General features: G+C 37.3%; 1 protein-coding gene and 2 non-coding genes across 3 annotated transcripts in view; all 3 read left to right on the top strand.

Moving 5' to 3' along the window:
* Positions 1 to 15158, top strand: part of WDR43 (WD repeat domain 43) — a 35017-nt gene extending 19859 nt beyond the window's left edge. Inside the window, exons 8-18 of the mRNA XM_020886233.2 lie at positions 1884 to 2055; positions 3593 to 3679; positions 4570 to 4701; positions 5936 to 6067; positions 8486 to 8572; positions 9158 to 9189; positions 10411 to 10474; positions 12518 to 12631; positions 13187 to 13256; positions 14590 to 14639; positions 14741 to 15158. Coding sequence (XP_020741892.1) covers positions 1884 to 2055; positions 3593 to 3679; positions 4570 to 4701; positions 5936 to 6067; positions 8486 to 8572; positions 9158 to 9189; positions 10411 to 10474; positions 12518 to 12631; positions 13187 to 13256; positions 14590 to 14639; positions 14741 to 14932 — 1132 coding nt within the window. The 3' untranslated portion in view covers positions 14933 to 15158. The remainder of the gene's footprint in view (positions 1 to 1883; positions 2056 to 3592; positions 3680 to 4569; positions 4702 to 5935; positions 6068 to 8485; positions 8573 to 9157; positions 9190 to 10410; positions 10475 to 12517; positions 12632 to 13186; positions 13257 to 14589; positions 14640 to 14740) is intronic.
* LOC139031716 (small nucleolar RNA SNORD53/SNORD92) lies at positions 4152 to 4229 on the top strand. Its single transcript, XR_011484190.1, has one exon. It is a non-coding gene; the product is annotated as a small nucleolar RNA SNORD53/SNORD92 (small nucleolar RNA).
* Positions 4898 to 4973, top strand: LOC139031720 (small nucleolar RNA SNORD53/SNORD92). The gene has a single exon (XR_011484191.1). It is a non-coding gene; the product is annotated as a small nucleolar RNA SNORD53/SNORD92 (small nucleolar RNA).
* Positions 15159 to 15730: the final 572 nt, after the last annotated feature.

The raw sequence follows: 15730 nt of genomic DNA, 5'->3' as shown, positions 1-15730 counted from the left end.
TGGTGGCTTGCCCCGTAGCTCAGTCAGTAAGGAATCTGCCTGCAATGCAGGAGACCCGGGTTCGATTCCTGGGTCAGGAAGATCCCCTGGCGAAGGTACTCCAGTACTCTTGCCTAGAGAATCCCATGGACAGAGAAGTCCGGCAGGCTGTACTCCACGGTGTTGCAGGTCAGACACGACTTAGTGACTAAACCACCACCATCACCGCCACCTTCCTTTTACAATAGGAAGTGTGACAGCAGTATACATTGGTTTTAAGACATTCAGGACACAGAGGCGATTATAAAACCCAAGTCTCTGGAGCTCCATTGAGCTCCATTCCCTAGAGGTAGCTGTTCACCTTTTGGTGTGTAGCCCCGGAGGCCTTTGTTCACATAGTCACATGTGTACATGGAATGTATAACTGAAGGCCCAGAAGAGGGCCATTTCTTCTTGGGCAGTAGGCTACCATTAAAGGATTTTAAACTGATAATTGATGGAGTTTGACCCAAATTTTAAGACATTGAGAAGAGAATAGGCCATAGAAGGGTAAAGGCCAGAGCAGAGGCCAAAAATCCTGGCCGGAGATGGCTGTGGAGTTGGGAAACTAGGAAGAGAGTTGGAAAGCTAGTTGGGGTGCTTAGAATTGGAATTATTTATAGAGGATGTGTACTTACTGGTGATGAGATGTCTGTGATGTGAGTGTGTGTGGCTGAGATACAGGGACGGATAAGGTTGTTGGAGGCAAAAGGCTTAGGACTGAGGGAGGGGAGGGAGGAAGGGGGTCAGAAGGATCATCCGTCTGCATGCTATGTGTGGAAGTCACCAAGAAAGGAACTCTTCAGCAGAATTGTTGAACAGAATGACAGTGAGCCACTCACGTCTTTAAGAAGTGCTTAGTGATCCAGAGGCCATTGGATTAGGGTTAGCTGGTGACGACAATTTCAGTGGTTTTAAAGATGGTGAGAGGAGAGACTGCTTGTAGTGAATGTTAGTGAAGAACAAGGTGGACACTGAAGTCGTGGCGAAGGGTCCCGGCACACGGCTGTGGAGAGGGCTGCCGAGGTGAGCAGCCTGGAGCAAGGTGAGGGGAGCTCTTAAGTGGAGGATCTAATTTCACTTATATTTTACTGATTATTTTGCTCCTAGAAGTGTGTTGCAGAGGTCATGATGAGTGTTCGGAGTTTGGAAGCGTGTAGAGATGGGCCTGAGGGGAGTAGGGTGTGGACAGAGCCACTTGGGTCTGAAAGCTCATGGTGGTGAGAGAACACTTGGGAGCTTGGGGCCTTTTGTGGGGATAGAGCAGGTGTACCTCATGGCAGGTTTTGGTGGTGAGGTCTTGAATGTTGGCAGGGTGGGGATAGATGACAGAAACACTGGTGCTCTGGGGACCCTCTCACTCCTGGTGGTGACATGGAGGCCAGTGGAGGATTCCATTTCTTTACTTGACACCAACTTCAAAGAATTAGTGTGAAATGGTGTTTGACATTTTCTTTTTTTATATTTAATTAAGTAATTTATGTTTTGGCTGCACTGGCTCCTTATGGCTTCGTGCAGGCCTTCTCTGGTTGTCGTAAACGGGGGCTACTCTTCTCATGGTGTGTGGGCTTCTCATCGCAGGGGCTAGTCTGGTGTGGTGTGTGGGCTTCTCATTGCGGTGTCTTCTCTTGTTGCAGAGTGTGGGCTCTGTAGTGTCCAGACTTCAATAGTCTTAGCTCCCGGGCTCTAGAGCACAGGCTCAGTAGTTGTGGCTCATGGGCTTAGTTGCTCCTTGGCATGTGGGATCTTCCCAAATCAGGGATTGGACCTGTGTCCCCTGTATTGGCAGACAGATTCTTATCCACTGCATCACCAGGGAAGTCCTATTTTCACATTTTCTTATCTAATTGTTTTTCCGTTTCTAGGTACTGCAAAAAGCCTTTGACTTCGAATTGTACAATTCAGATAGCAACACCTGGGAAAGGCAAGAAATCAACACCAAAACCTATCCCTATTTTAGCAGCTGGTTTCTGCTCAGACAAAATGTCATTGTTGCTTGTGTATGGCAATTGGTTTCAGCCCATCATTGAGCGAGTGGTACGTAGATGGCTCCTGAAATAAAGCAGTATAACATCAGTACATCTCTGGTAGATGATGTTTGTGAAAGGATACATTGCTCTGCTTATTGGAATACTTAAGAAGATGTCATATATTTCCCTTTAACTGAGGGACCTTTCAGTGGGTGGTTTATTTTAACTTGTGAGAACTCTGGTTCTACAGTTGATCCTTAAACAACACAGATTTGAACTGTGTGGGTTTGAACTGTGTGGGTCCACTTTTACAGGGGTTTTTCAATAGTAAGTACTATACTACTACACCATCCAAGGTGGTTGGATCCATAGTTGCAGAACTACGGATTCATTGTAAGTTATAAGTGATGAATTTTCGATTGCATGGAAGGTCTACGCCCCTAGGCTCTGCGTTGTTCAAGGGTCACCTATGTAGTTGTACTTAACTCGGTATATCCAAGATAGCATTTTAATGCCGAGTCAATATAAAACATTATTTGAGATGTTTTACTCTCCTTCTTTTATTTGGTATTATGTCTTTGAAGTCTGACATGTATTATTCACTTGTAAGCACATCCCACTTTGGGCTAGTCACATTTAAGTGCTCAATAGCCACAGGTATGGGTGAATGTTGCCCATTTACCCAAAAGATAAATAAGATTTTGTGGTAATATCACATATTGAATATTCCAAGTGGAAATGTGATAGGTGGGGCAATGATTTAAATTTTTTTATTACAAAAGTTTCTTGAGGACTTCTGGTGTGTAATTATGAGCATATCCAGTAGATGAAGCTGTAAGAGAATATTTCTTGCTCAGGCAATCTGTTGTTGATTCGATTTAAAACTATTTACTTACTTTTAAAAAACATGATACATGGATATGATACGATGAAAGGGGAGAGAAGTGTTAAGCTGTGAACGTAAGCCTTCTTAGCATATGTGGCTCCTTTAATAATCCCACGCTCCGGATGCAGCCTTACCTGTTTGCTTTGTGTCTTTCAGATATTGATTGATTGTGTGGATATAGAAAATTACCTGTAACTTTAAAGCCTTATAGATACATAGGGGTTTTGCTGCATGAACCTCCCGTTTATTACTGTATCAGGACATAGAAATTCATGTTCGAGCCAGTACTCTTCTTTGAGTAGCCTGTGGAAGGATAGCAGTAGGAAAGTTTAGTGTAGGACCAGTCTTTTTTACCATATTATTCTTTACAAGGGCAATGAGCTGATAATATTTTCTTTAAAACCTGTTACATTTTAAATCTCAATCTTTTGAAGCTGCACATGTGAAAACTTTAAGCAGTTCATAACTAAGGAAAGTAAACATTATGTGTGCTATCTTCAGAGTTTATCCATTTTCCTTAAATGCCCTCAGTCTGAATGGTGATTAGTCTGAGTGACTAGGAGTTTTTTCTGGAAGCATTCTGTACCCTTTTGTATTTTTATAAATATGCACAAGTAGGCATTTCTTTTTCACTTAATTCTTACTCCCAATTACTCAGTTTAACAGTTTTTTTCCCCCCTCTTCCACCTTCTGTCCCCCTTGAAAATCCTGTCCCCAGGCTTTGAATTCCAAAGAACCTCATATGTGTTTAATAAGAGATATTTCAAACTGCTGGGCCCCAAAAGTAGAAACAGCTATAACAAAGGTGAGTGCATTGTATATTAGAAGTTAAAAAAAAAAGATGTTTGCATTGAATCGTCATGTAATATTATGTTTAGATTTAATTTTGTTTGTGATCTTGTCTTTGTGGGATTAGGTTTTAGATATCAAGATTGTAAAACTTTATTCATTTCTGTGTTCTTAATTTGTTGAATGAATGAGTGCATAGGTGACTAGAAGTTGAAAACCTTGGATTTATTTAATTCTTCTTCCTCTATCCCCCCATGCAGTATCACTGAGTAAATATCAGATTTGTCTATTATTTTTATCAGTTTCTGTACTTAAAAAGCAGCATAACTTTGTTGAGAGGATTGTTTATTTCAGGGTGAAATAAAACCTGAATCCGTGATGGGGCTGGAATTAAATACCATACATAAGAGCATTATTGTGATGCTCCGTTTTGAATATAATGTGGCATCTACGTGTAGACATGTGTTTGGCAGTTTAATGACCAAGATATGCTATGATGACATCCATATGGTTTCGCTTCTGGCTGAGTTTCAGAGATGACACCTTTCTCTTGGCTGTCTGAGCATTTCTGGCAAAGATCAATTATTGAAGGTAGTTGTAAAATGTGCAGCTTCACTATTAACGTTTTTAAGTCAGTGTGTCATTAGGTAATCAGTAGATTTTGTTTTTCTTGATTCTTTTTCTTACCCAGTGTTCAAAGCTTTAAAACCATGAATGTTCAGATTGTACTTAAATGCCCACATTCAATTAAAATGTATCTTTAATTCATATCCTATTGAGTTAGTTGTATTAAGCTTTTCAGTAGGAAAACCTTTTAAAATCTGTTAGTTTTCTCACTGGGGATAAATCTTACAAGGACTAAAGACGTAATTTCCTTTGTCACATGCCTCCTATTCCTGTGAACAGGTGAGGACACCAGTGATGAATTCTGAAGCAAAAGTTCTGGTGCCCGGGATACCTGGTCATCATGCAGCTATCAAGCCTGCTCCTCCACAGACCAAGGAAGTAGAGAGCAAGAGGAAATTGGGGGAAAAGGAGGTAATACAATCCTTCTGACCATTTTTGAGTTTGAAATTTAAGATGACTTGGGAGAATCTAACAAGTGTATTGGATGGAGCCAAAGCTGAAGACTTCAGAAAATGGAGAGGACAAAACTCTGTTAACTAAAGAGGGTGCTCTTCTGGCCATTTGTTAATTTTTAGCTGTATAAGGTAATTGTAGTTTAAACCAGGACTTGCTGTGATGATTTTCATTGGGTTTCGCATATTGCTGAGTTCCAATGATGCCTTGTCTCTTGGCTGTCTGAGCATTCCTGGCTGGTTTAGTGCTAGTTAGTCTTTAAAAGTGATCATCATTATAATCTTTTAAAGCACTTATAAATTTCATTTTTTTGCAACTTTTAAAACCCTCTTATGGTTTACTGTTCTTGTTAATGAAAAGTCTTTTTTGTCTTCCATTCACTTGTCAATCTTATCTAAATAATCTAAAATTTTAACTGTTTTGTTAGAGAAAGAATGTTATGTTTCTTTACCTGATTTTAAATGTCTTGCTTTATTTATAAAAATTATTCCTCAATAACATGGGATATGTATGTAAAAATAATGGCCAACTCTCTCTAGCTTGGCCTGGATCCAACCCTTTAATTTCATCCTTCCTTTTAAAAATTGTTTTTCATAAAACATATCCCAGACAGGAGGCTTTACCAGAGCATATTTGTTTGTTTTGGTAATAATAGAACATGTGTATTTTGATTCATTTACCAAGGGGTTGGCAGAGCATAGTTGTTAGATTTGCTTTCAGAAGGGATTGGTTAAGTACAAGTGAGTTTTTGTAGCAAGTAAAAAGAAAAATAGGAAGACATCTTATAAATTTTGGGGGGAACCTGTTTTTGTGCTCCTTTGATAATATTTGTTAGCAAGAGACTTGAGGTTGATGGCAAGAGAAAGTTATAGAAGGGGAAGCTTTTATAGAAAATTATAGATGGGGAAAATTATAGGTTTTTTCTTAGGCTCTAATAATCAGATGCCAGATCTTTATCATATTTGAATCTTATAGAGGAATTTTTATGAATTACATTCTCAAATTGTGATTTTTCAGGTTTTTTCTTTCCCCCCTAAAATCTGCGAACTCGGACTGTAGATATTACACTTGTGTGCAACATTGGCTTTATGGTGATGAGATTCTATTGGAATGAGAAAGAGCATGTGTAATTTGACCAAACTGGTTTAGGTCTTGTCTGGTGCAACATTAACTGGTCATTTATGTTCTGTAGGTTAGCATTGAAGAACGCCTGGGAGCCCTGGATATAGCTACAAAAAAAGAAAAGGATGACCTTCCACAGACAAATAGTTTTCCAGTTCTCCTCACACAGGGCTTAGAAAGTAATGATTTTGAAATTCTAAATGTAAGTATTACAGCAGTTTTTAAAGGAAATAAGATGGTTAATTTTCCTTAGAAGGCGATTGACAGCACATTTACAGAGTGAATAGTCATGTACTGTTTTGAATTTAATGTTTTGTGAGTTTAGTCAAATGTCTATCTCTTGGTGGCACTATACAGACAGTCACCAACCTACAAAGGGATTGAATTGAGTTATTTTGAACCTGGAATGCATTTTCTCATAGAAATATTGTTGTGACTTGTTACTGGGTTCTTAGGCTTTAGTTCACAAAAGCCTTTATAAACGTTGTGTAGCTGAATTATAATACTCAGCATTCTAGATCACAATTTATATTTTTTTCTGTAGGAAAATGCGTTCCTGAGTTTTTACTCTGGATTCCAGAAACTTATTTCCCCCTGGCCGTGAGAGGGGGCGGTGAGGTGGAACCTTGGCAATGGATAGGAGGTTTGAGGGAAAAATTCAAGAGGGTTGGGGGTATATAAAAGGGAGGCATTTGCTATTTTTGTGTTTGTAAGTTGGTGACTGCTTGTATGTTGCTTAATTTGGTCCTCTTAAATTCCAGAATTTGAAAGTGGTCTGTAGGGAAAATTTAAGTGTAAAAAAAATGGACTTAAGCACTACCTAGATTAAAGCAGGTTTACATTTGCTAAGTGCATTTGTTATTAGTGAGTCTTAGTGCCACTTAGTATAGATGTGACTTGAATAGGCAACCCATGAATAATGTTTCTCTGCTTTATATTTTGATCTAAATGGGAATATCTTATGTTTAAGGTGATTTTGTAAAATGAGGGGGGAAACCAGACATATATGAAAACCTAAAATTACTTTCAAAATAGTTTGTGAGTGTATGTATCTGGGGAGGTCAATTTTAGTTTAACATGGTATAGAAACCTTGGTGAGGATTTGGTGAAAAATAAGCTACAGAAAACAATTGACAGTGTTTTTAAAAATATAGCTTATTTGCCATCATAGCTTACTTAATTGTGGTTTGAAAAATTCCTTAGTACAAGTGAATCAAAATTATCTTTTTGTTTTTTTGAAGAAACATCTCGTAATAGTACAGTGGGCCACAATGAACCCATCACTCAGTTTGAAAAAGTATCAACACTAACCAACCTGTCTGTTCTTGTTTTATCTGTTTGCCACACCCCTCCCCAGGTTATAGTGAATCAAATTTCAGACCTACTATTTATTTCAACCACAAATATACCCCTGTTCAACTCTGACAATAGCAATTCCTTTTAAAAACATAACCACAATCTATTATCACACCTAAAAAAGTAAATGGTGATTCCTTAAAATTATCAAATATCCAGTTAATATGTGTTTACCTCTCGCTGACTGCCTTGTAAACTTTTACTTTTTTCTCTTTCTTAAAAACTATATTCCAACAAAAATCCACACTTAGGGAAATATTGGTCCCTTGGATTTAATAAAAAATTAAAGCTTCTTTCTTGAAATGGCACTGTTAAGATAATGAAAAGGCAAGCCACAGGCTGGCAAAGAAAAAGCAACTTATATATCAGACAGAGAACTTATATCCAGAATTTATAGAGCTCTTTTAACTCATTGTGAGACTTAACTCAAGTAAAAACCAATTGGTAAAGGTGTGAACAGATATTTCACAGATATTCCAATGGCCAGTGAGTGCAGATAAAGGTATTAAACATCATTAATCATCATAAATGCAAATTAAAGCCACAATGAGATGACAGCTGCATGCCCGTTATAGATTTATTAAAATTTAAGTACCATCTGTTGGGGAGTATGCAGAGTAACTGGAACTCATGTCTTGCTGGTGGGAAGTGAAATAGTACGCCTACTTTGGAAAACAGTTTGGCAGTTTCTTAAGGACATATCTACCACAAGAATGTGCCATTCTGTCCTCAGGTGTTGACCACAAGAACCAGTGTTCATACAAAGACTGGTACAGGAATGGCCAGGGCAGCCTTATTTCTACCAGCCCCAAGCTGGGAAGAACCCTCAGTATGTGAAGGGATAAACAAATTATTATCTAGCAGTGTAAGGAATGTGTATTGCTTCATCAACAACATGGATGAATCTCGAACTTATGCTATGAGAAAGAAGCCAGGCAAAAAAAGTACATATAGCTTGATCTCATTTATATAAAAATTAGAAAGTGCAAACCAATATATAGTTCAGTAGTTGCCTGAGGGAGGGGGGTCGAAGGGAAGCTAGAAGGTAGAGTCCAAGGAGTAAGTGTCCTGATAACTTGCCGACTATACTTGTCTGATAGCCATAAGAAATAGTGCAACATTCTTCATTTAATCCCAACCTTTATTTGCTAAAATTCAGTTGGTTCTTCATCGTGTGGTTTTTAAGATCATTTTTACTGACAGTATTTCCTGTAGTGTCCTTAGTTTCTGAGTATGCTTATTTGTATTTTTTTCCCCCTCACAGAAAGTACTTCAAACTAGGAATTTAAACTTAATAAAGAGAACTGTATTAAGGATGCCCCTGCATGCTGTTATTCCGTTGTTGAAAGAGGTAACTGAGAACACTTTTCATTCTAAGGTCCTAATGCTATGACTCGAAGATGAAAATCCAGACATGGATCTGTAGTATGTAAGCAAGCAGGGTACTTAGAGTAGATGATAGATGACCATTAGATCTCCTCAGCCAAAAGTTTCCTAACCTTGATTTTTTCTATATGTTTTAAAAATTGAGATATAATTTAGATATCTTTAAAGTGTACAGTGTTGTATAGTATATTATAGACTGTATAACTGCCGCACCAAAAAGAAAGCCTGTACCCATTAGTCACGCCCCATTTGTCCTTTCCCCCCAGTTTCTGGCAACCACTAATCTATTTTCTGTCTTTGTGTCTATTTTGAACATTCATTCATAAATCCTAGCCTAGATTTTTATCAGATAATTACTGTTATTTTAGGAATGTATTCCTAGATGATGTTAAATTAATTGGTCAAATATTTAGGAGTTAGGAAACAAGAATAATGATTTCCTAATACATCTGTTCTTTTCCTTTGGTTCTATGGATGTGTTTTTGTGTGAATTGATGGAGATTGGCTGGCTCTGAAGTACTGTGACTAATACTGTTTTTCTTTTCCTCAGCTTACAAAGAGATTACAAGGACATCCTAATAGGTAAAACGTTTCGGCAACCTAAATTGCATTGATATTATAAATACTTTAAATGTTATTGTTTAATAACAGCAATGTCTTAGAGCATGTTACTACATAGTCGGTAGCCCCAAATTCTAATAAAACTCTTTTAATTGTGAAATATTGATCTCTGCACTTATTTTAAATTGAATGATTCTTATTTCCAAGATTGTATTACAGTTTTTCTCCTTTCTTTTAGAAAACAACTTTATTATCAGGTCATTTAGTGGATTAATATTTCATGATTTAGGCCTAATCATGATGTGTAAAGCTGGCCATTTGTAGAACTTGCTCAACCTCTGGTATTGGCTAGAAGACACTATAAGGAAAAGATTTTATATAAATTTTATGAGTCATCTTTTGTTAATTTGATGATTAAATATTTAGATAGGGTGTTGATGGGCTTCCCCAGGTGGTGCCAGTGGTAAAGAACCCTCCTGCCAGTGCAGGTAGATGTAAGAGATACAGGTTTGATCCCTGCGTTGGGAAGATCCCCTCGAGGAGGGCCTGGCAACCCACTCTAGTATTCTTGCCTGAAGAATCTCATGGACAAAGGAGCCTGGCGGGCTACAGTCCATAGGGTCGCAGAGTCAGACACGACTGAAACAGCTTAGCACACATGGCAGGGGGTGTTGATTTCTCAAAGATCTTAAGCTTGGACTATGGCATCATCAGTGTCTATAATATATTTTTTCTTTTCTAAGTTGTTTTTCTTGATAGACTCCATTAGACTTTGGAGCTCACAGAGGAAAGTTGAAGAGTTCATTAATTAGGGCCTGACTTACATTTTTGGCCTGGGTTTGTCTTAATGCTGGTTTGGAAATCTTTTGCTGTCTGTTCCTTATGATGAACAGATGGGCTTAGATACATGAGCATAAAATGCAGTGTCAGCTGAGCCCAGTTTACTGCCTTGGTATCAGCTAATTATGAAGTAAAACATTAGTTTTATATATGAAATGGAATTATTTTTAGAGGAAGGGGTTTTTGTCCTGTCACCTAGTCCATCTTACTACCCCCTCCCTTCCCCAAGATATTCCTATATTACACAGATCTCAAATAGACCCAGTGAAAGAATGAAAGGACTGTCATATTCAATAGTGGTTTATTATTGGAGTCATTTTCTAGATCTTTATAACTCTGTTGTATTTACTTTTAGATTTGTGAATATTAGTTGATTTGTTGTGTGTGTGTTTTTTTTTTCAGTGCTATTTTAATGGTTCAGTGGCTAAAATGTGTGTTAACGGTCCATGCATCCTACTTATCCACAGTAAGTCTGTTCAGTTGGAGTTGTTGAATAGTTTGGATTTGATAAGGATTATAAACTCATGGCTTAACAAAAACCATCTACCCTTTAACTGTCAGCCGCTTCTTTCAAAGACTTTGTTTTTTTCCCCAGGTGCAATATCATATTGTCATTGTTGTTACCTTTTATAAACCAGTCTTTTGTTGACCCAGATTTTAGAAGTAATATATATTCTGTAGGGAAGCTTGAAAAATACAGAAAGGAGAAAAGTTACATAGGAGCCTTCAGATGTTTTTCTATATACACAACCTGTTTAGCAAAATTATCTTTACATTGTGTATATCTCTCCACCTCCTGCTAAAAAGCTTAGTAACTTTTAAAAGTTTATATCCCTCGTGTTAATATGTCTGTTGTACATTGCCTCAGGAGGCTAAATGGGTAGTTTGTGATAAAAATTATATAAATATTTAATACCTGACGTTTTGCTGGGGCAACTATCAGCTGCTTATTACCTATACAGATGTAAGGGAGGGAGTGTAAAAATCTTTTTTTTTTTTGGAGGGGGGAGTGTAAAATCTTAAAGCAGCACCAGAAAAAAAAATAGTTCTATATCTCATAATAGAAGTTATTACCACATCATTAATTCAGTTACATTAAACTAGGAATAAAATCATGCAGTTGGCCTTTTCCTCTTTTTATTTGATTATCTAGCATCTTTCAGTAGGTTTTCTTGAAAGATTTTAATGGAGAGTTGAAAATTCTTAATTGCTCTTTAAACTATAGCTCTTCCTTTCTTAACAATTTCACTCGATTCTTGCCTGATCACTGTCCCTTGTTCTCAGGCTCCTTTTCCTTCAGTAGTTTGAGATAGGAAAGACTACTGGATAACCTGTTTTGAGTTTGGCAGTTCGTTCTCTGTATGTCTGTGGTGATTTCTGTCAGGGAGTTAAAATGGGGGAAGAGACAGGAAACAGTGCATATTGGTTTTCCTAGCTTACAGAAGCCTTGGGGAGTTGAGGGGTGATGGTTGAGTGGCATGGTGATGGGAATGGAGAGATCACCGCAAGCATAGTACAGCACTTACTTTGTGACCTCGTTGAATTGCTTAGAGGTGAAAAGAGCCTTAGGAGGACTTGAAGTGAATCCCTTCTGGATTCAGCCCTTAAGTTATAACTACCGGAATGGTAGTTGTATTATGTAGGTCAGGGCAAAATAGACTGTGGAAGTACAGTATAGGGTAGATTCTGCAGCTCAAAACAGTTCTCTTTCCTCAGAGAACAGTGCTTTTCTTCCACCTTTCCTTAATTTCTTCCTTATCAGGTATCTTTAAACACCTTCTCTCAAGTCAAAGACTGTTGGGCATGGGGGCTTTAGTAATGTACACACACTCATTTTTACTATTTAAAATGAAACACTCTTGTTTACTTTAGTGTCAGAGATAGGAGGGCAAGTAAAGGCTAGTTAAAGGGCAAAGTGTGGGGTCTGAATTTCTACAGCTCTGAAGGGACAAATAAAATAATTTCCTGCTTTAATTTCTGAAGTCAGGATTCACTAACAGGAAGTATGTTTGAAATACTCTAAGGTTGGCTTTGTAGTCTGTCACTCTGGATCTCTGGAAGCTCTGAAAAGCTTCCTCTAGCTACAGGGACCTAATGGTAGAGGTAGATCTTGTGATACCATCAGAGAGGAAGTTTCAGAGTGAAGTCCTTTTTAAGAAATACGTGGTTGAGGGTACTTTTTATTTAGTGTCTCCTTTATATTCATGTTCTCAAAAATATATGATCAACACAAAGAGGTCCCACCCTGCAGTTTGTCTTGCCTTGCAGTTTCTCTTGACCTTGTATCATTCTTCTTAAAAAATGTATTATTCTTTTTTGCTGTTAGTACAGTAAAGGCCTCTGAAAATTTGAGATTTTGCTAGGCTATATGATAGGCTGCCACTGCCGCTAGAAGTACAGGCATTTGCTTGGGGCTGAATACACAGGCATACGTGAGCATTATACATTTGTTATCTATGTTTTGTTATGATAGTGTCAAAGTATCTTTTTTATTGTCATTTTTCTGTAGTTGCCTGACCTGGTACCCCAGCTGGGCACACTGTACCAGTTAATGGAAAGCAGAGTAAAAACTTTTCAGAAGCTCTCCCACCTTCACGGAAAGCTCATCCTTTTAATCACACAAGTGAGTAGATCATACTGTTTTGTGCTAAACTTTCGAATGTCATAGTAATGGAGAGAAGAATAAGGATTGTTTGCCTGAATGTTGAAAGTGCCCTATTTCAGTTAAAACAAAAATTGGTAGATGAAGATCTAATTTTTCAGATTATGAGACTGACGTGCTGCCTACTGCGCTAAGAGGGCAGATGAAGATCTAATTTTTAACTAGGCAATGTTATGTATTTGACAGTAAGTAAGCTTTGTTGTACCTGTGTCAGCTTTAACTCGTCACCATCAGTGTTTCAATTGTTAATATAGTTAGAATGGTTGTGACATGCTGTGAACAAGAGTCGCAGGGTATTGCTATAGCTTTTGGTCACAGAAAGAAATCTTACCTTAGAAGCATTTTCAGCTTACACAGAGTAATTCTTTCTTTCTTGTATTTGATGCCCTTGTCTTTTGCCCTGTATTTGAACTGCATCATTAAGGCCATCCATTATAGTGGCTGAGGGTGAGTTTACTGTTGGGGAAGGTTGTGTGATACTTGAGAGAGTATCAATAGCACTTGATTATCTTTCAGGTTACAGCGTCAGAGAAAACAAAGGAAACGACTTGTCCTGCTCAGAAGGCAAAGTTGGTGTATGAAGAAGGTAAAGACTTAGGGTATATGCTAAACAGTTCATTTTCATATTGACTCAGCTCTGTGACTTGTGAGTAAGATCATGCTTTGGCACACCTTCACTGATAAAATGGGCAAGCCCTTGGCAAAACCGGCAAAAATGTGATCAAATAAAAGAGAGGGCACAAATATAGTAACAAAAAAGAGCATTAGGTATGGAAGAGATTTAAATAGAACACCACCATGAACAACTGTGCAGATACAGAAAACCTGGATGGTATAGGTAATTTCTTGGGAAGCTTCAGTGACCAAAATTGACTTAGAAAGAAATAGAAACCTTGAACTAATAGTTTTAAATTTACTTAATCAAAATCTTTCCTCACAAGGTACCAGACACAGATTTCATAAATGACTTTTATCAGTCTTTTAAGGAGCAAGTCATTTTTGTCATATACGAACAATTCAGGCATTTTATGAAACAGAACCAGAAAAATGTTAGTCAAAATAGCATTTTAGGCCATCCTCAAATATCCTAAGTAGCAGATTAATTATAGAAGTAAAATCATGTTTCATTGCCAAATAGAATGTATTTAAAGATTATAACATGATTTAGCATCAAGAAGTCTTACCATTGTAGTTACTACCACATTAACAAATTACCATGAGCACTATACATTAAGCAACCTAGGATTTTAAGTAAGGGAGTTTCCGTAATAAATCTACATCAGACATAAAGTTTAGAAGCATTCCCATAAAGTCAGGAACAAGACAATAGTGTACCTTTTATTACTTCTGGATATCCTGCCTGTACTTTATAAAAGAAATGAATTCTAGAACATTTTACCTTGCAGTTGTTAGTCTTCTCCACATGCAAAATACAGCAGAATCTGCAGTTGCACTGTTATTAAGATATACAAATAGGCAAGCTTACTGGATACCAAGATCTAGCAAAAAAGGAGTTGGTAGCATTATTATATCCCAGTAATGTATGTCCATAATGTCCCATTCAGAAAATGTATTAGGAAAATGATCCTTTTCACAGCAGCATCCAAGACTATCTAGAAATACCTCTAAAAAATGAAACAAAACATTTATAGAGAAAGCTATAAAACATAACTGAAGAACATAAAAACATACCTGAATTACACTTTTTGTGATCCCACCTTTCCTCCCCACTTTTGTTGAGATATAATTGGCATTCATTACATTATGCTCCTTTTAGAAGTATGATATAATCTTTCTTGGATGGAGGACAGCTAAATTTCCAAAAGTTAATTCAGGAGTTTGATTCCATTTATTAGCTTTCAGTGCTGTGCCCTTTCCTTTGATCACAGAATTAAAACTAGGTTTCCCTCTCCTTACAGAATCTTCTGAAGAGGAATCTGATGATGAAATAGCAGATAAGGATTCTGATGTGAGTAATTTGTTTCCTGGTACATAAATATGCCTTTTATCCTTGTACTCTGTAAGAATGAGGCCTTCAATCATGCTTTCTTTGCTTATTATTTCCACCAGGATAATTGGGATGAAGATGAGGATGAGAAAGCAAGTGAAAAAGATGAAGATGTTGATGAAGAGAATGAAGAGGAAGAAGGGGATGATGAAGAAAAAGATGAAGAAAATGGTGAGGACAGAGATGTAGCAAGTGAAAAGGAATTAAATGGAGATTCTGATTTAGATCCTGAAAATGAAAGTGAAGAAGAATGAACAGAAAAGAACAAGCCAAACGAACTATGTAAACTGGCTCACCTTACCCACTGCTGCCGAGTTCTCCTGGGGAGGGTTGTCTCTGACAGATGCCAAGGACCGCTGCACATTTCCAAATTCTTAATGGTGGTTCCTATGCCACTTTGCTGTCCTGAGCACCCCAGATCTAACTGTGTAAATAAGAGAGTTTCATTCAAATGTTAATAAACTTTACACAGTAAATAGACACATTTTCTGCAATGTACTGACATGAGTGTCCAATATATGGTATATTTTTATAATATAATATCCTAGTATGATTGGTTATGCCAAGAATTGACATAAGTGAAAAGACATTTCCCATGTAGGGGTTCAAGAACTGGACTTTAATGAAGGAGTCAGCTCCTATCTCAGGTTGGTATCTTTCATCACATCCTGATACGAAGCAGCACTAGTGAAAAAATTTTAATTTGGTACATTTTCATAAAACATGAAGGGATAAACTAAAAACTGGAGTAAAAATGATTGTGATTAAAAAAATAAAATCACCAGTTTTCCTAGCTTCTCAACTGTGGTAATCTGATTTGAATCAGATTGAATATTTGGAGTGCTTCCCCAAAACAACCACTTATTTTTCAAGCTGTCATGTGAAATATTTTTTTAAAATACACAAAAATCATGATGATTAAAAACTAAAGAATTAGCCATATTAAGGATTTTTCTTGACTGCAGGTTGCCTGTAAAGAATCATCAGTGTATAGATTTAGAAGTGCTCATTACCTGCAACTTTTTAAAAGATTCAGTTACAGCTGCTTTTGA

The sequence above is a fragment of the Odocoileus virginianus genome, chromosome 2 (genome assembly GCF_023699985.2).
Source record: "Odocoileus virginianus isolate 20LAN1187 ecotype Illinois chromosome 2, Ovbor_1.2, whole genome shotgun sequence".
NCBI lineage: Eukaryota > Metazoa > Chordata > Mammalia > Artiodactyla > Cervidae > Odocoileus > Odocoileus virginianus.
This window is presented reverse-complemented; position numbering and strand designations above follow the sequence as displayed.